The sequence below is a fragment of the Gavia stellata genome, chromosome Z, assembly GCF_030936135.1.
Source record: "Gavia stellata isolate bGavSte3 chromosome Z, bGavSte3.hap2, whole genome shotgun sequence".
NCBI classification, from domain to species: Eukaryota; Metazoa; Chordata; class Aves; order Gaviiformes; family Gaviidae; genus Gavia; species Gavia stellata.
This window is the reverse complement of record NC_082637.1, coordinates 32,552,452-32,578,058: the sequence shown is the minus strand read 5'-3', so window position 1 is coordinate 32,578,058 and position 25,607 is coordinate 32,552,452. Positions and strand designations below refer to the sequence as shown.

Below are 25,607 nucleotides of genomic sequence, written 5' to 3'. Positions count from 1 at the left end.
CGCACCAAGGCAGGATATTGGTTTGAATATGTTGTCTTCTGCATTTTTTTATTTTCCAGTTATACAGGTGTTATTACTGAGCTCAGATTACCCCATGAGATGGATTTCAGTGGAAAGGATGTCAGTGGAGTATTATTTCAGTATCCAGACACTGAAGGGAAGGTGGAAGACTTCTCTGAACTTGTTGAAAGAGCTCATCAGAATGGGGTAAAGTAAATTTTATTGGTCTCACAGATTTCAATCTGATGCATCAAACAGCTGTAGTCATAGAAACTGTTATATGAGATGCCATCTAAAGTATTGCTCTTCAGCCCCATGCAATTGATAACCATTACAATCACTACACCTCAGCTCTGTGCAAGTGATATGGAACTGTTTGGAGATATATCTTGTTCAAACTTAGCTCCCATACAAACACTGTTCCTTCAGAAAAGAGGCTAACTGCTCTGTGCACTTCTGTTCTCAGACTCTCGCCTGCTGTGCTACTGACCTTCTGGCTCTCTGTATTCTGAAGCCTCCTGGAGAGTTTGGGGTAGATGTTGTCCTGGGTAACTCCCAGAGGTTTGGCGTGCCACTCTGCTATGGGGGACCCCACGCGGCATTCTTCGCTGTCAAGGAAAATCTAGTGAGAATGATGCCAGGCAGAATGGTGGGCGTTACGAGGTAAGGGCGCCCTTTGCTGTTAGTGTCTTCAGGGAAAATAGAAATAAAACATATTATGACCATGTTGTGCAGCCTTTATGAATAACAGCTGACCATGGTGTTGTACCGAACACCTTTTTTCTTGAAAACTGGAAGAATAAAAGTTGCTTTCAATTTTTAGGAAGCAAGCTTAAATAATTGCATTTGTGTGGAATGAAGCTGTGAACTGTCTGTAATGCTTGCTGCAATGTAGGATGAAGAGACAACTGAAACAGCAGAGAGGATTAATTGTGATAGCATGAGGCCTTGCAAGCTAACTTACTCCACTTATTCTGTACTGTTACACATTTTTCTCTGACACCCAGTCATTTAAAACATAAATGGGAAGAAGTAGAAAATTCACTGAACCTCCCAAATAATCAAGAAGGAACTTAATCTAGTTCAAATTTTACTCAAGCTTAAACAAAGCAGAGAAATAGTGTGCAAAAACGTGCATGTAATTCTTGTTATTGGTGACATATTTTGAATTTTGACAAGATGTCTAACTGGGAATAGTAGAAACGCAAAGTAACTGTCACTGGGAAGACTGCATATATTTGGCACAGAAGCTATTCAGAAGTACTTCAGTAACGGAAATAACTAATGACATTAACGGTTATCAATAAGCTTAGAAATATTTCATTTATATAGTAATATTCCTTCAAATACATTTTTAATAATCTTGCTTATTCTAAGGATATCCGTAGGCTTTACTCATAGTCCTGAAATCCGATCCCCAATTCAGATTTTGATCAGAAGTCTGGTACAATCTTTTACAAAAGAACAGTAATTCTGTTTATTAAGGTCATGCTACTGCTACTCTATGACTACACCTAGTTTAATATTTTTAATCTACTTTCATCTTTCTGCATCTCAAGAAAGTTGGAAAAGAAAGTGTTAAAATGGAAAAAGCTACGGTACTTTCTCAATGCAGCTTTCTGCCATGGATTTTTTAAAGTTTTTGATCACAGAATCACAGAATGATTGAGGTTGGAAGGGATCTCTGGAGGTCATCTGGTCCAACTCCCCTGCTCAAGCAGGATGACCTAGAGCCAGTATCCCAGGACTGTGTCTAGATGTCTTTTGAAGATCTCCAAGGACGGAGACTCCACAGTTTCTCCGGGCAACCTGTGCCAGTGCTCAGTCACCCCCACAGTGAAAAAGTGTTTCCTGATGTTCAGGAGGAACCTCCTGTGTTTCAGTCTGCACCTATTGCCTCTGGTCCTGTCACCGGGCACTGCTGATAAAAGCCTGTCTCCGTCCTCTTTGCACCCTCCTTTCAGGTATTTACAACATTGATGAGGTCCTTCCTGAGCCTTCTCTTCTCCAGGCTGAACCGTCCCAGCTCTCTCAGCCTTTCCTCATAGGAGAGATGCTCCTGCCCCTTCAGCATCTTTGTGGCCCTTCACTGGACTCTCTCCAGTACCTCCATATCTCTCTTGTACTGAGGAGCCCAGAACTGGACACAGTACTCCAGGTGTGGCCTCACCAGTGCTGAGGAGAGGGCAGGGATCACCTCCCTTGACTTGTTGGCAAAGCTTTGCCTAATGCCGCCCAGGATACCATTTGCCTTCTTTGCTGCATGGGCACATTGTTGGCTCATGTTCAACTTAGTGTCCCCCAAGACCCCCGGGGTCTTTTCTGCCAAGCTGCTTTCCAGCGGCGTGGCCCCCAGTATGTACTGGTGCATGGGGTTTTTTGCCAGGTGCAGCACTTTGTACTTCTTGTTGAACTTTCAGAGGTTCCTGTCAGCCTGTTTCTCCAGCCTGTCAAGGTTCCTCTGGATGGACTGATGATAAACTAAGCTGTATAGTCAAAATCCCCAAACAACTGCTAGAGTAAAAATTATTTCAGTATCATACAACTGGTGTGCAAGTACTTGAGGCAAGTAGTCTAGCTATTCAAACCCTCACATACGTACATATATATATATTTTTATATGTATCAGTACATAGTTTGTCCATTTCTCTTTGTGGCTGTTCTGAAAGATTTCATAGTTTTAAAGGATATTAGGTTGGCTCTTACCTCTCCACTTTTAACATGTTAGGAACCCTACAAAAGGACCTCTTAAAGGATGGATTGGCCAGAGCCCTTTCAGTTACCTCATACAACCTTGTTGGACGGGTTATTTTTATATACAAACTCAATATGCTCTTACTTGACATCATTAGAAAAGATGCTGCCTTTTCAGTGTTTGTTCAAATTAAGTTCTGGATTACTATTCAGTTAAAACAGTTGCAATAATCTGTGGCATTTTAAGGCAAATACCAAGTTTTGGTGTAGTATGCTTCGAAAACTCACTGTGTGCTCTACCTGACCAGACACATTTGCCAGCCATGATGTAATTAGAAATCTAGAGACTTTAGTCTCACTCTTTGTTCACGGCTGTCCTGATTTATGCTTTGTTCTCTCCAGCATCTTTCTGTCTCTGAGGATAGATAACTAGTTTCAGATTAGCATGCATAAAGCCAAATGTCTTAAATTACTGTAATTTTAAAGTAACAGAAGCAACATTTTTGCTTGTGACTTAGAGATGCAAATGGAAAGGAAGTGTATCGTCTTGCTTTGCAAACACGAGAGCAGCATATCAGGAGGGATAAAGCTACCAGCAACATCTGCACAGCACAGGTAACTTGTCATCCTTTATTTTCAGTTGTAGAAGGGAACAAGTTAAACCATAAGATTATAGTCCTCACATCACATTAATTTGAGTTAGCTCTCAAAACAGTAGGTTTTACTTGAAAAATTAAGAACATTGAAATATACTGGTGTTTGTGCATTTGTTTTGAGTCCTTTGAAAGATTGAATCCTGCTTGAAAACAGGGTATTAATATCTGTTTCCTTTAATAAAGACTTTAGCCCTTAATGCATGCAGTGTTGTGAGTCCATCTGTTTCATAGGGTGAACACCACTGAGTAGTGCTGTGTTTGTTATGAATAAGACAGATTTCTTAACAAAATGGAAGGGAATTCTAATGATCTGAAACTGCCTACTCAAAGCAAAAAAAAATCCATTTTTAAATTGTAAAACTTCTTGTTCAAATTGTCATAACTTATTTTTTTGTCTATGTGATTTGATGCAAAAGTATTACATTGCCAAAGTTCTATCTTTACAGGAAAATACCATGATTAAGTAAGTAATTATCCAAAATAGTTATCTTCAGCATGCCTCCACAGATCTTCAGCCAGACAAGTTCATAAGTTTTTCTGCTCTTGTCAATGCTGTGCTCATGCTCTTAATGCTGTGCCAGATTTTGCAGAGGGATTATTAATATTAAAATGAGCTTAATTACTTACTTGGTGTTCATGACATATTCCATAAATATTTTGTACCAGTCCTAAACAATGAGTTTCCTATGAGACTAGCTTTACTTGAGAGTCTTCAATGTCTTTGTTGCAGTAGTTGAATTTAAGTTCATGTTGATTGCTGACACAGTTACATTTCAAAGGGCATTGAATTTATAATCAGTGCTTACAGTTTCATAAAAGTATTTTGCCTTTCCCACCTTTTATTTTGTAGGCAACAGGTAATCAAGTACAACATCAGCTGAGGATATGTGGTTGTCCCTGGGTGCTAAAGAAACTTTCCACTGAACTAACGTGAAGTAATCTTTGATAGTAGTAGTCGTAATAACAACAATAACAGTAATAATAATAATAATGATGATGTCCTAAACTGTATTTGGGTCCTAGGCTCTTCTGGCTAACATGGCAGCCATGTTTGGTGTATACCATGGACCTGATGGATTAAGGCATATTGCAAGACGGGTACACAATGCTGCTCTAATCTTGGCTGAAGGTGAGTATTTAATGTTTGCAGAAACTGTTTTTAAATCCTTATACCTCCTTAAATAATGCATCTTCTTAAATAAACTTATGGGGTTTTTTTTACCAACTGATGTGTGTTCTTTCAACTCTAGAGACAACACTTTAATACAAAATTCATAGCTAATGTTTTTGGGTTTGTGTACTTCTGCTGATGGCATCCAAGAATTAGATATCTATGTAATATGAGCTTGCAAGCATTACTTGTGTTTCCTTGGGAAATTAATAGAAGCCTACACAGCGAGTCTCTAGGTGATAAGATTCAAATGTTGTTTTCCAGCTGCAAGCTCTGGATTTCACTGACTGGATCATCCTAAGTTTACCCACAGAAATCTGCACAGAATATTAATAACATAGCAAAAATAAGTAATAAATGCGATTAAAGAAATAGGAACATTTCAGTTAAGTTGGGTGGAGCATCCTACCTGCTATGAACACTGAACTCCCAAAACTTAACAGCTGACTGAAGTACAGAATCTGTAGCAGAAAATAATGATTGCAGCCGGACTATGTGGTCTGGTAGGTTTTATTCACTGGCATGACTATCATTGCTGTCAGAAGGAGCTATGCAGAACTGGAATGCTGAGAATTGAGTGACGATTGCCACAATTATCCATGCTTTATTTGCCGGTTTAGCTGGAAGACCTTTTGCTGCTGTGAAAAGCACTAAGACTCTAAACTTTGTTATGGCAAGCTCCATGACGGTTAATACCCATTTATATAATAAAATTTCTCCTTCCAGTCTTGTGATTTTGTCTTCATTGTATTCATATACCAGTTCTGCTACTGTATATATTACAAATTTGATGTGTCAGAAGGATCTTCCCTAGACTCAATCTGCATTATTAATTAGGTCTGAATCTGATATAGATGCATTTCATGCGCAGTGACATATCACTAAAAAGCTGCTGAGTTTGCTGCTCTGTACACAAGGGGAATATTTTGCTTTGTTATGTAAAAGCATTTACTTATGAGATTGATAGTGTTGCTATGCAAGTACTGTGTAAGCAAGCAATACAGTATGCAGCTAATAGAATTAACTTACTGTTTTTTATAGGTCTCAGGCGAGCTGGTCATAAACTACATCATGATCTGTTCTTTGATACCTTGACGATCACGTGTGGATGCTCAGTCAAAGAGGTTTTGAACAGGGCAGCTCTTAGAAACATAAATTTTCGCATTTATAGTGATGGCAGAGTAAGCAACTCCCTAAGCCTTTCAGAAATTTTGTAGAATGACTTTTTCTGCATTAAGTTTCTAGTCCTTACATGTGCTAAACAGAACAAAATTACTTAAGACTTCTTGTAATTTGCTCAGATATATCAGTCAATTATAAAGATAATATAAAGAATTAAGTTGTTAAGTGATGTACTGAACTTCCAGAAATAATCATTGTATTTTCATTTTATGCCTGTTTAAAAAGATTATCTAATTGTTTCATATTACATATGCCACTAAGGGCTAGAATGGAGAGACTCTAAAACTTAATGATGAAAGGCAAGGTGACCTCCAGAATTCAGGCCCTCTGGCAGTGTTTAAAGACAGATTGACATCTAAACCACATTTTGGTAGGCACTAAGGACTTTTGGCAAAGTCTAATATGTTCTGTAAAATGGGATGGGGGGAGGAGGTGCAAAATGAGCAATTTTCCTGTTAAATGGAAAACACTTAGAAACATTAGAAGTGGGGTCACAAGTCTTGAAGCTTGTGGGCCATCTGGCTTGGATAGTTTAGCAGGGGAAAGGTAGGAATTGGAAAATTTTATCTAAATAAAATAAATTTACATATCTATTACATAAAATGAAGTGACATTTACATTTTTCCTCCAGTGTTTCTGGAGTATTTTTTCTTGACCAGAAAAAATATACTATGCCCCTGGAATTAAGAGCTGTGAGTAATTACTGTTGCTTTTATCCATAGCTTGGAGTATCACTTGATGAAACTGTAAATGAGAAAGACCTAGATGACATATTATGGATTTTTGGTTGCGAGTCTTCAGCTGTAAGTAGACAATAGATAATACAGATTAAATTATCTGAATGTTTCAGAAGTTTAGTGAAAAGCAAACCTGCTCTTGGGACAGTGGATGTCTATATGATGACTATATATTAAATACTGAGAATTTCAGATCCTCTTTTAAAGAAAGAGGCAGTATGAGATAACGATTTATGTAACTGAGTAATGCCATTTTCTGATTGTGACACTTAGTCCTTTTGGTCAGCTTGGGTACCTTGTGTTTAGGCTGTTACTTGTTTTGTGAGGGTTAGGACGCGGTGGTCAATTATTTCTCTCCCACTGGAATTTTTGTTGCATGTCATTAGTAATTAGCAGCAATACTTCTAAGATGCGGACTACAGACATCTGTACCCAGTTTTAATATAATGCTGTTATCATGCTAGTATATACAGGTATGTATGCTAATAAAGTTTTTTTTTACCTAAAAAGCAGATTAAGTCTTGAGGTAAGCTGGTAGTATAAGCTAGTTCTGATGGAAATTGACTGTGAAAAGAGAAATTTCCGTGAAAGTATTTGACTCCATGTTTCTTTGTGTCAAAGGAGCTAATTGCTGAGGGTATGGGCGAGGAAACCAAAGGCATCCTTAGCACCCCACTTAAGAGAACTTCCAAATTCTTGACACATCAGGTTTTCAACAGGTTTGTGAAATTGCTGTATATCTGATATTTTAATGGAATCTGAAAGTATCTCCGTTCAAAAGTGGTACTGGAGTCAGTTAAGGACAGTTTTGTAGCTGTATTCACACAGTCACACATTACTCTGAAATAATCTATTTATTAGCATTTTCAGATATCTTTCACATTCTAAATGAGTAAAGCAATACTCATGGTCACATGGGGGATGTGTTTTTCCATTAATCTGCTACATTGTACAAGCTATTATTTGAGGACGTAGTATCAGCAGATTACTAGAGCCCTTATATTCCATATTTGCTGATAGCATTTATGAGCAAATGATAATAGGCATTTCTCATCCACATTGCTATTAGCAAGCATAAAGTACTGATTTGGAAAGAAGTACCTAGTATATATTAAAAATTATCCTCAGTCTTAATTCTTTTTTTATGGCTTTTCTTATGTTAGAGCACAGATCAACCAGCAGGTATAGCTAATCTGCTTGCCTTAACACCACATTTTCTGTTCTCCAGCTATCACTCTGAGACAAATATTGTGCGGTACATGAAAAGATTAGAAAACAAAGATATTTCCCTTGTTCACAGCATGATTCCTTTGGTACGTATTTACCAAAAAGAAAAAATTAGGTACTTATATACATACTTACATATTTCAATAAATACTGACAAACATATTTGTATTTTTAGGGGTCCTGCACGATGAAGCTCAATAGTTCAGCTGAACTTGCAGTAAGTTGCAATAATACTGTCTTACTTAAGACCCACATGAGTGAACTATCTAGCCAGTGTTGTTGTAGAGAAGTAAAGATTGCTTTTGGTCTAGTACTCCAGCTGAGGAGGCAGTTTCAGAAGTAGCTAAAGTCATCAGCTCCCTTTTCCACTAGGAAAAAAGCTCTAAAAAGCACAGTAGGAGTACGACAACATGACAACAGCAGGAGAGTGAGTAGCTTTGACAACTCCATTCTGAAAAAAAATATGAAACTAATGTTTGGAATTAGGTATCACAGTCCTGTTCCCTCATGTGGTGTTGCAGTACCTAACTTCTATCTGCTTTACAAATCTTACAGTCAAATCCTCTAGAAATATGGGAAGAGTCAGGCGGGACTGGCAATTCGTGCTTCCTTGTCAGTTTGGATTTCTTAGGATAGCACTCCTTTTCCCCAGGTGAGGAGGTGGAGTCCCCCGGTATCTTCATTTTTCTAGCTGGTAGCAAATGAAGCAGAGCCTTAGCCAGGCTGTTTGGATACTGACTGACTTTTTGACTCTGAATGAACTTCCTCTACTCTCTCCCTATTGGCTTCTCACTTTGATCTTTCACTAGGTTTCATTTGTCCACTTTCTCTCAGTGCCTTCTCTATGTCTTCTCCCTTCACTGTTTTCTGTCTTGTATATTCCCTTCTAACTAAAATGGGTAGCAACAAAACTGTGTGAAACAAACTGAGTGTTACGTACTATTCCACATGACTACTCTGTTTGCCCTGTGATCCCACAGCTCTACATAAGGGTAGGTGACCTAGAAGGAGAAACTAAGGATTTTTAAGCATCTTCTGAATGTTAAAAAAAAAATTATTGGAAATCACAGAGTCATATAATTGTTTAGATTGGAAAAAATCTTTAAGACCATTGAGTCCAACCATTAACTTAACACTGCCAAGTCTACCTCTAAATCATGTCCTTAAGGGCCTCATCCACAAGTCTTTTAAATACCTTCAGGGATAGTGACTCAACCACCTCCCTAGGCAGCCCTTTCCAATGTCTGACAACCCTTTCAGTGAAGAAATTTTTCCTAATATCCAGCCTAAACCTCCCCTGGTGCAACTTGAGGCCGTTTCCTCTTGTCCTATTGCTTGTTACTTGGGAGAAGAGACCAACACCCACCTCACTACAACCTCCTTTTCACGTCGTTGTAGAGAGTGATAAAGTATCCTCTGAGCCTTCATTTCTCCAGGCTAAACAACCCCAGTTCCCTCAGCCACTCCTCACTAGACTTGTTCTCTATACCCTTCACCAGCTTCATTGCTCTTCTTTGGACACGCTCCAGTACCTCAATGTCTTTCTTGTAGTGAGGGGCCCAAAACAGAACCCTATTTGAGGTGCGGCCTCACCAGTGCCAAGTACAGGGGACAATCACTTCCCTAGTCCTGCTGGCCACACCATTTCTGATACAGGCCAGGATGCCATTGGCCTACTTGGCCACCTGGGCGCATGGCCAGCTCATATTCAGCCGGCTGTTGAGCAACACCCCCAGGGTCCTTTTCTGCTGGACAGCTTTCCAGTCACTCTACCCCAAGGCTGTAGCATTGCATGGGGTCGTTGTGACCCAAGTGCAGGACCCGGCACTTGGCCTTGTTGAACCTCATACAACTGGCCTTAGCCCATCGATCCAGCCTGTCCAGATCCCTCTGAGAAGCCTTCTTACCCTTGAGCACATCAACACTCCCACCCAACTTGGTGTCGTATGCAAACTTACTGAGGGTGCACTTGATCCCCTCATCCAGATCACTGATAAAGATGTTAAACAGAACTGGCCCCAATACTGAGCCCTGGAGAACACCACTTGTGACCGGCTGCCAACTGGATTTAACTCGTGTTCCCCACAACTCTTTGGGCTCGTCCATCCAGCCATTTTTCTTACACAGCGAAAAGTACACCCATCCAAGCATGAGCAACCAGTTTCTGCAGGAGAACGCTGTGGGAAACGGTGTCAAAGGCTTTGCTGAAGTCTAGATAAACAACATCCACAGCCTTTCCCTCATCCACTAAGCGGCTCACCTTGTCATAGAAGGAGATCAGGTTAGCCATGCAGGACCTGCCTTTCGTAAACCCACGCTGACTGGTCTTGATCGCCTGGTTGTGCTGTACATGCCGCATGATGGCACTCAAGATGATCTGCTCCATCACCTTCCCCGGCACCGAGGTCAGACTGACAGGCCTGTAGTTCCCTGGATCCTCCTTCTGGCCCTTCTTGTAGATGGGTGTCACATTTGCAAACGTCCAGTCAACTGGGACCTCCCCAGTTAGCCAGGACTGCTGATAAATGATGGAAAGTGGCTTGGTGAGCACTTCCGCCAGCTCCCTTCGTACCCTTGGGTGAATCCCAACCGGCCCCTAGACTTGTGGGTGTTTAAATGGTGTAGCAGGTTGCTAACCATTTCCCCTTGGTTTATGGGGGCTTCATTCTGGTCCCTGTCCCTATCTTCCAGCTCAGGGGGCTGGGTACCCTGAGAACAATTGGTCTTACTATTAAAGACTGAGGCAAAGAAAACATTAAGTACCTCAGCCTTTTCCTCATTCTTTGTCACTATGTTTCTCCCTGCATCCAAAAAAAAAGGCAGATTCTCCTTAGCCCTCCTTTTGTTGCTAATGTATCTAGAAACAATTTTTATTGTCTTTTACAGCAGTAGCCAGATTAAGTTGTAGCTGGGCTTTGGCCTTTCTAATTTTCTCCCTGCATAACCTCATTACATTCTTGTAGTCCTCCTGAGTTGCCTGCCCCTTCTTCCAAAGATCATAAACTCTCTTTTTTTCCATAAGTTCCAGCCAAAGCCCTCTGTTCAGCCAGGCCACATCCTACAATCAGGTTGGGAACTTCTCTTGCTGCACAAGAAATGTTTGATTTTATTTCAGCACAGGGCAGCTTCTTTCCTTCATAGAGTTTAAAAACAAAACAAAAAGTTGTCTGCAGAATTTTTTCTTACAGCACATGCTTTTTTTTATTAATAGCCTATTTCATGGAAAGAATTTGCCAGCATCCACCCTTTTGTGCCTCTGGATCAAGCTCAAGGGTATCAGCAGCTTTTCAAGGATTTAGAGAATGATCTATGTGAGATTACTGGCTATGACAAAATCTCCTTCCAACCAAACAGGTAGGAAATTTTTTCTGAACATTTGTTCCTTAACATGATTCAAAAAACTTATCTCTAAAGAAAATGTGCAAGCCAAAAATGGAATAAGTTTCTAAAATTAAATTTGAAAAGAAGCCTTGAATGCAAAGTTATGAAAACAAGATTTGTTTTTTTCAAAACAGCAGAGCCTTATTTTGTCTTGTCTCTTCTAAAAGTTTAATGATTTGGTCTTTTCTATTCTTTTAATCTTTTTTCCCGTGTTTTCCTCTCTATGAAGGCTGGTTTATCCATCATTGCTTGCTTAAAATTGTGATGTTACTGATAGCCTCCTATGAGCTAAAATTCAAGATTTTAAATAGGAATAAGCTATATGAGCTGGCAACTATATAATTGTTGAAAATGATATTTGATGCACTAGGTAATACTAGGTTTGACTGAAGAATGCCTAGGATCTGCATGCTCACAGAAATAAATAAAGCAAAGCTGAATGAGTACTGCTGCAGCCTATTTATGTCTGTTAGTGGTTTTGATACAAAATGAGCAGCAAGGACTTACTGTACACTTAGGATGTCACTGAAGGAGTTCTTATGTTTCACTGCGTACACTTTACTATGCATTTCCATATTAGTTTGCCTTTCTGTACATGGTCCCCTGATAGGTGCAGAAATGGCACTAAGAGGATTTAATATCATAGCGTAAGCACATAAAATGGCATAACTTTTTTCATCTACTGTTTGCAAAAGAGCCAAAAGCTGTTAGTTAATGCTTGTCCATTTGTAATTTAATCCATGGGATGTGCTTCTTTTAATTTGCTGACACTTGCCTAAAGCCATTGAGAAAGATTAGGGCTGGACAATTTCGGACGTTTCAGTAGAGACCTGGCACTTCCTGGTTTGTGTGCTTGTGTAACAGGGTTTGTGTTCCTTTTGCAGTGGAGCCCAAGGAGAGTACACAGGTTTGGCTGCAATCAAAGCTTATTTAAATGCAAAAGGAGAACGTCATAGAACTGTAAGTGTCAACGCTCGCGTGGGGAAGAGCTTTGGGTGGGAAGTGGAGAAGGGAGAGTTGATACAGCAGCTGGGACTCACCTAGAGAGAAACTAGGTTGTGTATCCTCACCTGTGACAAGCTTTCAGTATTCCCTGCTTCCCTCACGGATCATAGGTACCATCTTAAAAGTCTTTCTTTACTTTACAGACAGTGGGAATGAGGAAAGGGGACTCCCTCAAAGGGTGATTGTACTGGGTCTGGCTGGGATGGATTTCATTAACTTTCTCCATAGGAGCCCATATAGTGCTGTGCTTTGGATTTGTGGCTAAAGCAGTGTTGATAACTGAGGGATGTTTTGGCTATTGCTGAACAGTGCTGGCACAGTGTCAAGGCATTCTCTCTTTCCTGCTCTGCCCCGCCCGCTGCCCCCCCCACCCCGGGAGTAGCCTGGGGGTAGACAAGAGGTTGGGAGAGACGCAGCCAGGACAGCTGACGGAAACTGACCAAACAGGTGTTTTATACCATGTAATGACATGCTCAGCAATGAAAGCTCAGGGAAAGGAGGAGAAAGCGGGGAAGTTTTGTATGGCATTTTTCTTCCCAAGCAACCATTACATGGGCTGAGGCTTTCTGGGAAGTGGCTGGACATCTGCCTGGCCACGGGAAGTAATGAATGAATTGCTCTTCTTGCTTTGCTTGTGCACATGACTTTTGTTTTCCCTATTAAACTGTCATTCTCTCAATCCATGAGTCTTCTCACCTTGCTTCTATTTTCTCCTTGTCCCACGGGAGACAGGAGTGAGTGAGAAGCTGTGTGGCTGTTTGGCCATTGTCCGGGTCAACCCAACACAGTCCTTTTTAGCACCCAGCATGGGGCCTGAGGTAATGACAGTCTTGATCTGAGCATGTTAATTTGTTAATTGGAAGGCTCCTGTGTGGGTCACAGAGCTTGCTTGCTTTACTGTGTATTAAAGTCTAGGGCTTTTTAATGGCTGCTTTTGGCTCTAGCTGTTTGCTGTGCTGCTTATCAATGTATTTCACTGTGCTTGGAAACGTTTTGATAAAAGCAATGGCCGTATGCCCAGACTGGCATACAGCCCTGGCTGTGATGCTGTTGCTGTGCTGCATGAGCTACCTTGCAGAGAGAACAAGGGATGACACCTTCCTCTTCTCCTCTGGGGTTGATGTGTCCAGCTTTGTTGTGTGGGCTCCTGAGTTTTTTGTACATCCTTATGTAAGATGTTTGATCCTATTATTATTGTTGGCATGTTGTTGGGTGTGTGGTAGTTGGTTTGGTTCTGGTGTAAGAGTAAACAACTTGTTGAACTGACAGAGAAACGTGCCCCAAGGCAGTTGATCCCTGGGTGACAGCGTGTGTAGGAGGGTTTGGGCAGGTGGGTGTTATCACGCCCTATAACCTGGGATTTTACACCTGAAGAGGTATGCAATCCCATTGAATTATTGAATTGGCACACCGCATGGTGGAAGGGTGCCTTGCCTACCCCAGTGAGACCCAGCAGCTGCTGGCAGTGTTTTAGGGCTTGGCCTGTGCCTGTTGGGCCTCTGTCTAGCACCATCACAGCAGCAGGGGAAAGTGGGCCTCTACCTCTAAGGACACCATGGTTGACACAGGTACCCAAACCTCACCCACAGTGATTGCACCAGTAGTAAAAAGGAAACTGGCAGTGGAGGTCAACAGGACTGTACCATCAATTCATAAAGGAGAAGGAGGAGGAAGGGTCTGATCAGGAAGCCAGTCCTTTGGCAAGGAAACGTAAGGAGGAAGTGATAGAAGTCATCCAAGAGGCAGAAACCACCTCATCCCTAACCCTGAGCAAGCTCCAAGATATGCAAAAAAATTACGCCTGCCAGCCAGGCAAGCATACTGCTGCCTGATTGCTCAAATACTGTGATGCTGGAGAGGATAGACAGCAATTGAGGGTAGTGAAGCCCAGCAGCTGGGATCCCTCGCTAAGGACCAGGGAATCAACAAAGAAATCAGAAGACAGTTGACAATCTGCAGCCTCTGGAGGTGGTTCCTGTTGAGTGTGAGGTGTCCTCTCAAGGGTGATCTTGTCAATTACAGTTGAACTCCTGCTGAGGAAGGTGTTCAGTATCTAAGAGAATTAGCAGTGGTGGAGGTGGTCTGCAGTGACCTGGACAACAAACAGGTCTCCACAGATCTGTATGACAACTAGTACACGTGGGCCATGTAGAGGAGGTCTGTGCAAGATGCATCAGTGTCATATGCCAACTCACTGGTGATGATGGACTGGCCACATTTTGAGATACCAACTGTGGAGAGACTGACTTGCTGGTTCCAGGATGTTTTAAAGAGAATCCCTCCACTTCTCATCCCCACAGGCAGTGTCTTGGCTGTCAGGGGTGCCCTATAGAGTCAGCCTCGCCCTGCCAGAGGGAAAGGGAGCCCCAGGTGCACACCACATGGCACCCTCTGGTTCTTCCTGTGTGGCTGGAGTAGGACACAAGGAAGAGGGACAGCACACTCACCTCAAAGCTATAAGCCCATGTACCTGAACTGCAGGGGAAGACAGCCGCGAAGAAGGGAGCAACCAAGAAGGCTGCCGCACCAGTTGCTGCCAAGACAGTGGAAAGCTACCAGCAGTCCCCCAGATGCAGAATAAGGGCTGAAAATGCCTCTCCTCCTGAATTTGGTGAAGGAACTTCTGGTCTGACACCACGGGAATCAGAGAGTGAATACTACAACCAGTCGTAAAGGGTCCGTGCTTCTGGATAGGTGGAGGAAAGAGTTAACAAAGTTTAATGGACTGTATGGCTTCGACAGCCTGGCACATTGGATCCACGGGGGTATAAAGCTTTGGTGGATACTGGTACACAGTGTACCATAATGCCATCAGGGTAGGAGGAGCGGAGATCCGTCTGAATTCTTGGAGTGACAGGGGGATGCCAACAGTTGTCTGTCTTGCAGGCTGAGGTGAGCCTAACAGGACAAATGGCAGAAGCATCCTATTGTGATGGCCCAGAGTGTCGATGTATCCTTGGCTTAGACTACCTCAGGGGAGAGTATTTCAAGGACGCAAGAAGGTACTGGAGGGCCTTTGGTGTAGCCACAGTGGACACAAAGAAGATTAAACAACTGTCTACCTTGCCTGGCCTCTCCATTGTAGGGTTGCTGCATGACAAAGAACAGCAGGTGCTGCTTGCTACCATGATGGTGCACCAATGGCAGTATCACACCAACTGACTCTCTGGTCACTATCTGTAAGTTGATTCATCTGTTGGAGAGCCAAGGACTGATAAGCAAGACTTAATAACCCTTAAATAGTCCCATAAGGCCAGTGCAAAAGTCTGACAGAGGGTGGAGGTTAACAGTGGACTGTCATGGCCTGAACGAAGTGATGCCACTATTGAGTGCTGCTGTGCAGGACAACCTAGAACTCCAATATGAACAGGAGTCAAAGGCAGCCAAACAGTATGCCACAACTGATATTGCCAAAGCATTTTTCTTTATCTCTTTGGCAGCAGTGTGCAGGCCACAGTTTGCTTTCATGTGGCAGGGTGTCCAATACACCTGAAACCGACAGCCCTACCTACCTATCAGTCTTTGACTGATAGAGACTGCACTGGAACAGGGTCAAGCCCCTGAACACCTGCAATACATGGATGACAGCATTGTATGGGGCAATACAGCAGAGGAAATGTTTCAGAAGGGGAAAAGAATAATCCAGATCATTCGGAAAGCTGGTTTTGCCATAAAACCAAAGCAAGGTCAAAGGATCTGCACAAGAGATACAGTTCTTGGGACTAAAACAGCAAGATGGACATTGTCACACCCCTGGGGCTGCATTCAATGAGATAATAACTATGTCCCCACCAGCTAAGAAGAAAGGAACACAGGCTTGTCTAGGCATTGTGGATTACTGGAGAATGCATACGTATGCCAGGTTACAATCAGCTTGTGAGCCCTCTCTACTGAGTGACCCTAAAGAAGAACTATTTTGAGTGGGGCCCTGAGTAGCAACAGGCCTTTGAACAGATCAAAGAGGAGATAGTTTGTGCGATAGCCCTTGGGCCCATCCTGATGGGACCAGCTGTGAGAAACATACTCTACACTGCAGCCAGGAGCACGGCCTCAGCTGGAGCCTCTGACAGGAAATACCTGGAGAAATACAAGGTCAGCCTTTAGGGTTTTGAGCTGGGGGTATTGAGGATCCAAGGAGCACTACACTCTGAAAAAGAGATACTAACAGTGTACGAGAGGGGCTGGGCTGCTTCAGAAGTTGTTGGTACACAACACAGCTCCTCTTGGCACCACGATTGCCTGTGCAGTACTGGATGTTCAACAGATGCTGCATAGAGTAAGGGGTAGTGTTGGTCATGCAACAGGCTTGGATGGGGAACCCCAGCCACCCAGGAATCCTGGAAGAGATCATGGGCTCATCAGAAGGCATATATTTCAGAGCATTACTCAAGAAGGTGACACATGTGCAAGAAGTGCCACCGTATAATGAGTTATCAGAAGGTGAAAAGCAGTATGGTCTGTTTAGCAGTGAATCCTGTTGTGTTGTAGGAAACCATCGGAAGTGGAAGGCTGCTGTGTAGAGTCCTACACAGCAAGTTGTCAAAGCCATCAAAGGAGAAGGCAAGACAAGCCAGTTTGCAGAAGTTGGCCCTAGAGATAGGTGAACGAGAAAAGCAGCCAGTACTCTATGTCAATACTGACTCATGGATGGTGGCAAATGCCCTGTGGGGTGGCTGCGTCGTTGGAAACAAAGCAACTGGCAGTGCAGACGTAAACCCATCTGGACTGCTGTCTTCTAGCAAGACATTGCTCCCAGGTAGAAAGCGTTACTGTAAAGGTATATATATACAGATGCTCACAAGCCCAAGGGCAGCACCACTGAAGAACACCAAAACAATGAGCAGGTAAACCAGGCTGCCAGAATTGAAGCGACTCAGGTAGACCTGGACTGGGAACTTAAGGATGAGTTATTCATAGCTCAGTGGGCCCATGAAACAGAACGATTTAAGGAGAGACCTAAAACCCACAGATGGGCTTGTGATCAAGGGACGGACCTAACCATTGAAGCCATCACACAGGCTATTTATGAATGTGAAACAGTGATTCACATCTTCAGTGAGATGGATCTAGGCCCAGATGTCCATGCCTTGAAAGAAAATGGGCAATGACAGTTTTTTGCTTTTTCAAGGTGGTATGACACTCCCTTTCCAGCTTTTTCAGTTACAAAGGGAACAGGAACTGATTATCTAAAAGTCATACTGCTTATAACGTCATATAACAACCAGATTAGCCCAGACCAAAAGTCTGTCAATCCCAGCACCCAGTCTTACAGTGGTCATTAGCAGACTGATAGACTCCTCTTACAACGAGGAGCACCAGGACGAAGCAAGTATACAATGATACTTACCCAGCACATGGCCCAGCTTCTACAGTTCTGTGGTTTGGGAACTTCCGGATCCAAAGGAATCCAGAGGCACTGCTTATGCATTTTTCTACAATTAAATCGGATCACTTGACCTCTTGTGAGGAACCTTCCAATATTTACAGTATCTTGGAGAAAACATTCTGTGGCTCCATCACCCATTATCATATAATCATATTTCTTCATAAGAAATGTTTCCTCTTATTTTTTTGAACTTGACATCTTACAATTTCCTCTAATAGCCTCTCACTCTTGAAAGATGATGAACAGTTCTTCCCTGTTCACAGCTGGCATTTCATGTGTTAATTCTGAGCTTTTTATTATTTCCTTACCCACCCTCATTTCTGTCTTCCTGGTTGGATTCCAGTTATTTGTTCATTCTTCTCAAAAAATCCATCTCATAGCTTTGGTTAACCTCAGAGCTGTGTCTCTTTTTCTTTGTTTTCTATTTCCCTTCTAGTTTTTAATGCAGTTGCTTTTTTCCCCCCAACACTGCAAGATCTTTTGAGTAGTGATAGGTTCAAAACTACGATCCCAGTTATGTATTGATAAGATTTGTTTTCCTGTGTAACATTCTAGATCTGTCTGGCTCCAGTATATTCTGTTTTGAATGTTGTTACTCAGTACTGTGGGTTCTTTTCTGAACTATGCAATCAGTTCTTTTAGTGACCTGGGTAATTTTGTATTAACAGGATATTTGGCATTTCACTGTATGTCTCCACTATAAACCACTTACGAGTAAGTTGAAATGCTGGGAAACCAGCACAGATATTTACAGTGTTCTATTAGGATGACCTTTCTTCAAAGTGAAAACTGACTACTTATCTTTTTGTTTCTTTCCTATGTTTTCATGAAATATTTATTCATGTGAACCTTCCCGCTTACCCCACTGGAAATCAGTTTAGGAACATTTTTTAGGGCCACATCAAATCTTCTTGGAAATCAGAGATTAGTTAGATCTTCCTCTTTCACACACTCATAGAGTTGGCTTTAAATGGTAGGAAAAAAAGTCCTTAGTGGAATAATATCCGTGTTTTCTGCACTGGATTTTATACTTTGCTTTGGAACTCATTTGCCTTCTCAAAATGGAAGGGTCACGGTCCTGAACTCCTGTGAACTATAACTTCTCTGTGAGGAAACTACATAAAATTCAATAGCGAGTGTTGTCTTGTTCTTTGTTTCTTTGTTGCATGCGGATCACCTTCTTGGAAATCAGCCACTCTTTACAATTACAAGCTTCATTTAGCGAGTAGTTTTACTCAATGGGAAGTGAAATTAGGCTGACATTTTATTCCCTGGACAGTTATCTTCTGATTATCCATGTATGCTTTGCTGTTTCTCTTATTCTGGGCAAGAAGATCCTTGGGCTTCTGTGAGGTCTGAAATGACCTTTTCTCCTGGGCTGGAGAAAGTAAGTAAACCAGCAGATCAAGCTTGTTGCAGTCGGCCTCATTTGGATTTGGTGCCCTCTCGTGGAAAAAAAGTATCGACATTATTAAATGACACCAGTCTGCTCACATCGGTCTGCTCTGTTGGCTGATCAGTAACTTCTGCCTACAGATGTGCCACAGTGCTTCCCAGCACTGGGGCTGAGATCCTTGTGTTTCCTTTCAGCACAGCTGCACAGTAAAACATTGACAGTTCACTGCAAGAAGAGCAAATATCCAGGTACTGAGACAGATGGGTCAGTTCCTTGGAATAGCTTTTAAAATAATTAAGGTTTGTCTCAGTATCACTAAGGAACATGAGGTAGAGACCATCGTGCAGTTTCTCATGAAAACTAAGTGCCTTACTGTCAGTTATTTAATGCAGCTAAGTTTGAGTAACTTACTTAATAAACTTAGTGAAATTAATCCTTCCAAGAGAATCATAATAGATATCCTCGCTGAATAAAAGCAAAGGATTTTTTTTTTGGAGAAGGTATATTTATTGTCTTTAGAAGGGGCAGAGTTCCTAGCAAATGTCTGAAATATCCTGAGCTCCATTTTCCTAACTAACAAGAACCTACATTTGTATAAGTAAAAGTACTTCTCTTTTTTCTTTTTAAATGAAGTGTACAGAGCATGTAAGTAGGTGTCTTAAACTTCTAGCCAAAATATTTCAGTCCAAATTTTTGTTTTGAATAGAATAAAAAAGAAAATGCTTTGGAAGTCAGCTGAAGATGTAGTGGAAAGTTGGAATTAGATAAGTTTTTCCTTTCAAGTCATTGTACATATGGAGACTGATTACTGTAAAAAAAATTAGCCTTTTAAAAAGAAGTGGGGTGAGAGGAAAGGATTTTAAATGTGAGATAATCTGAGATAATATTCTTAACTGCAGCCCTAAATATGATTTATGCAGCAAATGAAACTTTATTTCCCTAATGGGTATTTAGATGCTGATACATGAATGGATTTTCTTCAAAGAAAATTGAGTTGCATCCATCAGCACAAGTGGCAATTTGCTGGTAAACGTTCCCTCAGGATCCCTTTTGAAAACTTTGATAATGAGTTGTAGATGAGTGTAGACCATAATGCTTTAAAATTTTTTTAACTAGTTATACTTTAGCCCCTGCTTCTTTTTCCCTTCTAAGGTTTGTCTTATTCCTAAATCTGCTCATGGTACAAATCCAGCAAGTGCACAAATGGCAGGGATGAAGATTCAACCAATTGAAGTGGATAAAAATGGGAGCATTGATATCTCCCATTTAAAAGCAATGGTGAGTATTTAATTATCTTAAATTTGCAAGGCAGGAACAACTCCTTCTCTACAGGTAATAGTGTTGGCAGCTGAATCAGATTTTTCTTTCAGAGAAAATAGGGCAATAATAGTGAATACATGCTTGAACAGGGTAAGTAATTATTTCCTTTTTTTGTTCACTCAGACACTAGCCATGTGACATTCCTTTAATATGAGGAACTTTGGTGCAGGAGTGGCTCAGAGAGTCTTTCTAGACAGTAGGCTCTTTTGTAGCAGACCTTTTTGGTCTACATCTAGTATTTGAAATGAATGAAGCATGTTCATGAGCGTGCAGCATTTGAAACTGCACTTTAGCATTCGCTTGGCAAAGTTCAAGCCCACCTCTGCTGGGGAAGGTGTTGCTAGGCAACTTTTTTGCCTTTTTTGAGTAGATTGCCTGCAGGTGAATCCAAGGGATTAGTAGGACACATTTCCAAAAATACGTATTTGAGCAGGCTTTTATGGTAGCCATAGAACTGTATTGCTGAAAGTAGGGGTATGGTCATTAGTTCACATTACCTTGAAGGCCAGATGTTTCACTTGGCTTGTCTTAAGGTCCCCCACAGTGACTATTATACATACATCTTTTAATACCATACCTTCTTCCCTGATTTAAAGTTCTGATTTATTGAGAAAACACTCTTTTTCCATAGCTATTGCTTAAGGAAAGAGCCCAGTATCTTTTGCTGCCTATAAAGGACTTAGACTACTGATTGACTTGCTTCTCACCTGTAAAACACTTGATGACCTTAATTACATCTTTTTGTAAAATTCTTATCTTAAGGAGCTTCAATGACCTTTTTCCTCTCTCCCTCTCTGCCACCAGGTGGACAAGCACAAAGAGAACTTGGCAGCCATCATGATCACATACCCTTCCACCAATGGTGTGTTTGAAGAGGAGATCGGAGATGTTTGTGACCTGATTCACAAACATGGAGGCCAGGTTTACTTAGACGGAGCAAATATGAATGCCCAGGTACAAAATCTCCTAAGTAGATTTATTACAACTGTGAGTCTATGTTTCCTTGGAATAAAAATAGCACAGCAGTACTAAGTTCAGACCATAACACAGCTTCCTCACAAGATGGCACAGTGTTTGGCGGAAGAGGTGAGGTTTCCAAGAACAGTAATAAGAATTAGATGGTGAAAGTAATTCTCTTTTACCTGATTTTGCCTTGAAATATGTTGTAAGATGTATGAGTTGTTCACTGAAATTGGCTTAGTCTGCCTAATCTTTGTCAAAGACATTCTTTATAGACATGAAAAAGAATTCCTAAAGCATAAAATTACTTTTATTGATGCTTGTTTATGATGCATCATGTTAAAAAAAAATGGAAAAACATACAACATGTTTTTCAACCTATTTTTCTTGAATGAAGTAATAGGTCTTAAAATGGCATGTAAAGAATATTTTGAGACAGAGTATTCCCTTCACAGGTGGGTCTGTGTCGTCCTGGAGATTACGGCTCTGATGTCTCTCACTTAAACCTTCACAAGACCTTTTGCATTCCCCATGGAGGAGGAGGACCTGGAATGGGACCAATTGGAGTGTGGGTATCTCTTTTTTAGCATTTTCCTAAAAAAAAAAAAAAAAAAAAAAAATCCCTTAGTGAATATTCCTTGGCAGTTCATACACATACACACAGAATCGCACAGAATCACTAAGGTTGGAAAAGACCTGTAAGATCATCAAGTCCAACCATCAACCCAACACCACCATGCCCACTAAACCATGTCCCACAATGCAACGTCCACACGTTACTTGAGTCTACCACCTCCCTGGGCAGCCTGTTCCAGTGTTTCACCACTCTCTCAGTAAAGAAATTTTTCCTAATATCCAGCCTAAACCTCCCTTGACGCAACTTGAGGCCATTTCCTCTTGTCCTGTCATTAGTCACTTGGGAGAAGAGACCAATACCACATAAGTACAGAGCCATGAATGGGAGAGGTGTACTGTTGTTTGTAAACTTTTGTCCTTTTCCAGGAGAGTCGTGTGCTGATCTCATGAATGGTGAGGTTCATATGTATTCCCAGACCCTGACTTTCATGTTGGCCCTTTACTGTGTGTTGGAGAGCTTGCTTAGCAGGCTGTTTTCTGAGTAAATGCAGACATGATCTGTGGACTTTGAGGGCTGATATTTTACATAGTCCAGAATGCAGAAGTGGTACATGAACTACGTTAATCTATCGTATGGGGCAATCATATTCCTTTAAAAGAAAATAATCTTACTCTTTTAAAAAAAAATCATTTTGATTTGGATAGCTGGATGAGTATCTTGTGATAGGTTGAAAACTGAGTGCCATCCTTCATGTTATGTTAATAAACTTTCTGTTGAAGAAGACATAGACCAGACTTCCTGGAGGACTGTGTTTGGAAGGAGGGTGAAAAGAAGCTACTGCTGAAACTGTCCAGAAATGGTAACACAGGAACATACATTTAAGTTTTAAAATCAGTGTTTCTGTTTTAGGAAGAAACATTTGGCTCCCTACTTGCCTACCCACCCTGTCATCAAAATACAGCCGGATAAGGATGCACGTCCTTTGGGTACTGTCAGTGCTGCACCTTGGGGTTCCAGTGCTATATTGCCAATTTCCTGGGTGTATATCAAGGTGTGTAGATTTTTATAAGGAGTATCAGCTGAGGGTCTGTTTCTGTTTCAGCAAGTCTAAGGACCACTGGAACCACATGAACAGGTTTAAGAGGAATTCGTCGTAAGATGTTTGCACAGACTGAAATGCATACAACTATGGCACGGTCATAGGTTATTTACATCCTTTGAACCTCTTTGTTTTCCAGTAGGACAACGGAAAAGCCTATTGCCATCTGCTGCAATCGGAAAGGATGGCAGGACAACTGCTGTATCTATGCAGCCTGCTTAATTCTTCTGTCTCTTGTCTGTAGTAATTCTTGAGACAAGTGGATACAAGGCAGAAAGCTGCCATCAGGCTTGCCTTTCCACTGTCTCTGACATCAAAGTTTTCATGTTTAAAAGCTGCTTGGTAATTACTGTTCTTCCAAGAATATTTTTGGTTGTATGTGGCAGTATTGTTATACTGGACCTGCATGTAACATCTAACTTTCCAAAATCTGTTTAGTAAGAACTTGAATTCCAGGGGATTTTACTAAATTTGTTAGTTTTGGCTTTGGATGTGCAATAACTTGATCATGATCTATGTAATTTTTTAATGCCTTGCAATTTAGTGATAAGCCTACAAATACTTGTTTACATATATGGAAGTATTCAGCCAACAGAGATGAGTGTAGATGCAAATTCTGTTTCAGAAGAGGGTGTGCTGGCACAATGAGCAACATTCAAAGCTTTCCGTGAGAGCTGGAATGGTGAACGTAAGGGCAGTGTCATTTAGGGTACCCTGTGGCCAGTTTCATACTCTAACCATGGAAACTTCCGCTTCTGGGGAAACCAGCTTCTCTGGAATTTGAAATGAGCAAATATGAGCTGGTACAACTTCCATGGTGGCTTTTCAGCTGTGGGTAAAAATCACTTGTGACTGTAAGCTGGCTCCTATTACATAATATTTAAACTGTAGTCAATTTTTAAGGGAAACGGTTTCTTCACAATGAAAAGTGCAATCTGTTTACATTGTCCCATCTAAAGGTGCTACCTTGAAGGGTGTTTTGGCTTTCTCCTTTGCCAACTTAATTTCTGAATGCAGTGTTAAGAAATTCAACCACAGCTCAATTCCAGCACTGTCCTTTTGCAGTGCTTTAACAGAGAAGTAAATGCATCTGTGTTAATTTCGCTGTGGTCTTTGTTAATGCACGGTATCATCTGTGACATGACACCAGCAAGCAGAGTTTGAGTTGCTGGGATAATCTGTACAGACAACACACATAGCTTTTTGGGCAGCTCTCTGGACACTCTTTCCCTGGCGATAAGGACGGTGACAGGCAACATGTGCAGTTCTTACAAGTGTGCTGATGACACCCTTGAGTTCTCTCACTTTTCTCTATTCACTTCAGACCTGCTCAGTTTGAGGAAAGGTTTGGGTTGTTCATTCATTGATTTCAAGCAAAAACTCGTATACAGTAAGCAGTCTCGTAAGCTACGTATACTAAAATTGTTCTCAAATAATACTCAGTGCTTTTCTGTGAGTGTAGTGTGGAGAAGTGTAATAGCAGTGTGACCGCCTTAAAAATAGCCAGATGCATTAGGGTGCTGTTGTCTATCATGCTTGCCAGTATAAGAATACACTTAGCTTGCTTGGGAGTGTTTTGATATGTGTTTCTTCATGTCATTCTTCTTTCAGACAATGGGAGCAAAGGGTCTGAAACATGCTTCTGAGATTGCTATACTAAATGCAAATTACATGGCAAAGAGGCTAGAAAAACATTACAAAATCCTTTTCAGAGGAGCAAGAGGCAAGTATTTGACAATTTGCTTTCTTCTACAAAGCTGACTTTTTTTTTCCTAATGTAGAAGTTGGCTGGCAACGTGGTTCTTTTTTAATGCTATGTGACAGTTGCATCTCAAACTTCTCTTACGTTGCTCACAAGAAGAGAAATAACCTGCCACACTGCTTCTGTGGAGGTATTGCAATGCAACTGAGATACTTGGAAGTAGAAGAAAAAATACCTGTTTGTAATTAGATTGAATTATGATGGATGGAGTAAACCTTGGCATCAGATTGTGCTCCTTGAAGTTTAGTAGCAGATTAATGAACAGCAGGAAAAGGAGAAGGAACAAAGTTGAGACCTCCAAACCTCCCATAACCAATGGCACAATTTAAGAACTGAAAACAATTTTTGGCCCTGTACTTTCTCTTGCACACGCTCGCTGAAAAAAAAATGTTAAAAAAATCTCTCATTTCCACTCCTTATTCTCCTTTGTGAGATGGAGGAGAATCCCCTTGGCAGTGCAAAATACTTTAGCTACATTCTCGTTCCCTGATACGGCTCTCAGGTCTTGCAGCAGGACAGAAGTAATGAATAAGAGGTGAAAGCGTTATCTGCTAGATTAACTATCAGAGAATGCTATTTTGCTTGTTTAAGCTGAATGGCACCAAAGAACATTTGAGTACAATATGTATGCTGTTCAAAATATGGATCTTAAATTTAATGGCGTACACCTTGGCTAAACCTGCAGGTTGCATTTTAAGAGAATATATTACTTCCTCACAGAAATGAATGGAAGTTGCAAATTTTGAAGGATTCAGCAATGAAATGGAGCAAGGTTCTCCAGGATCGTGGATATAAATTTAGATAACTTATGTCTTTAGCCTCTCTGTAACAGCAGATTTGAGCTTTTCTCCGTAACATGGAACTGATTATCTTGTACATGGTTACTTCAAAATAGCCTAAGACCCAAATGGTGTTGGGCCACTGACAAATCCAGTTATTTTTCAGAGTACTTGCAAATTGTAGGAGATACTTTTACCACCCTTTTCTAGTTCTGATCTTGGAAATGAGGCTTCTTCTTAATGTGACATGGGACTTAGAGGGCCAGTCTTCAAAT

At 41.2% G+C, this 25,607-nt stretch overlaps 1 protein-coding gene across 1 annotated transcript in view; it reads left to right on the top strand.

The window, feature by feature from the left end:
• GLDC (glycine decarboxylase) overlaps positions 1 to 25,607 on the top strand; it is a 50,925-nt gene that overhangs the window by 21,256 nt on the left and 4,062 nt on the right. Inside the window, exons 6-21 of the mRNA XM_059833810.1 lie at positions 60 to 207; positions 467 to 663; positions 3,213 to 3,309; positions 4,374 to 4,479; positions 5,563 to 5,702; positions 6,426 to 6,506; positions 7,062 to 7,159; positions 7,669 to 7,753; positions 7,843 to 7,884; positions 10,879 to 11,021; positions 11,933 to 12,008; positions 19,988 to 20,113; positions 20,960 to 21,109; positions 21,571 to 21,683; positions 22,602 to 22,743; positions 24,403 to 24,514. Of these exons, the coding sequence (XP_059689793.1) occupies positions 60 to 207; positions 467 to 663; positions 3,213 to 3,309; positions 4,374 to 4,479; positions 5,563 to 5,702; positions 6,426 to 6,506; positions 7,062 to 7,159; positions 7,669 to 7,753; positions 7,843 to 7,884; positions 10,879 to 11,021; positions 11,933 to 12,008; positions 19,988 to 20,113; positions 20,960 to 21,109; positions 21,571 to 21,683; positions 22,602 to 22,743; positions 24,403 to 24,514 (1,856 nt within the window). The remainder of the gene's footprint in view (positions 1 to 59; positions 208 to 466; positions 664 to 3,212; positions 3,310 to 4,373; positions 4,480 to 5,562; positions 5,703 to 6,425; positions 6,507 to 7,061; positions 7,160 to 7,668; positions 7,754 to 7,842; positions 7,885 to 10,878; positions 11,022 to 11,932; positions 12,009 to 19,987; positions 20,114 to 20,959; positions 21,110 to 21,570; positions 21,684 to 22,601; positions 22,744 to 24,402; positions 24,515 to 25,607) is intronic.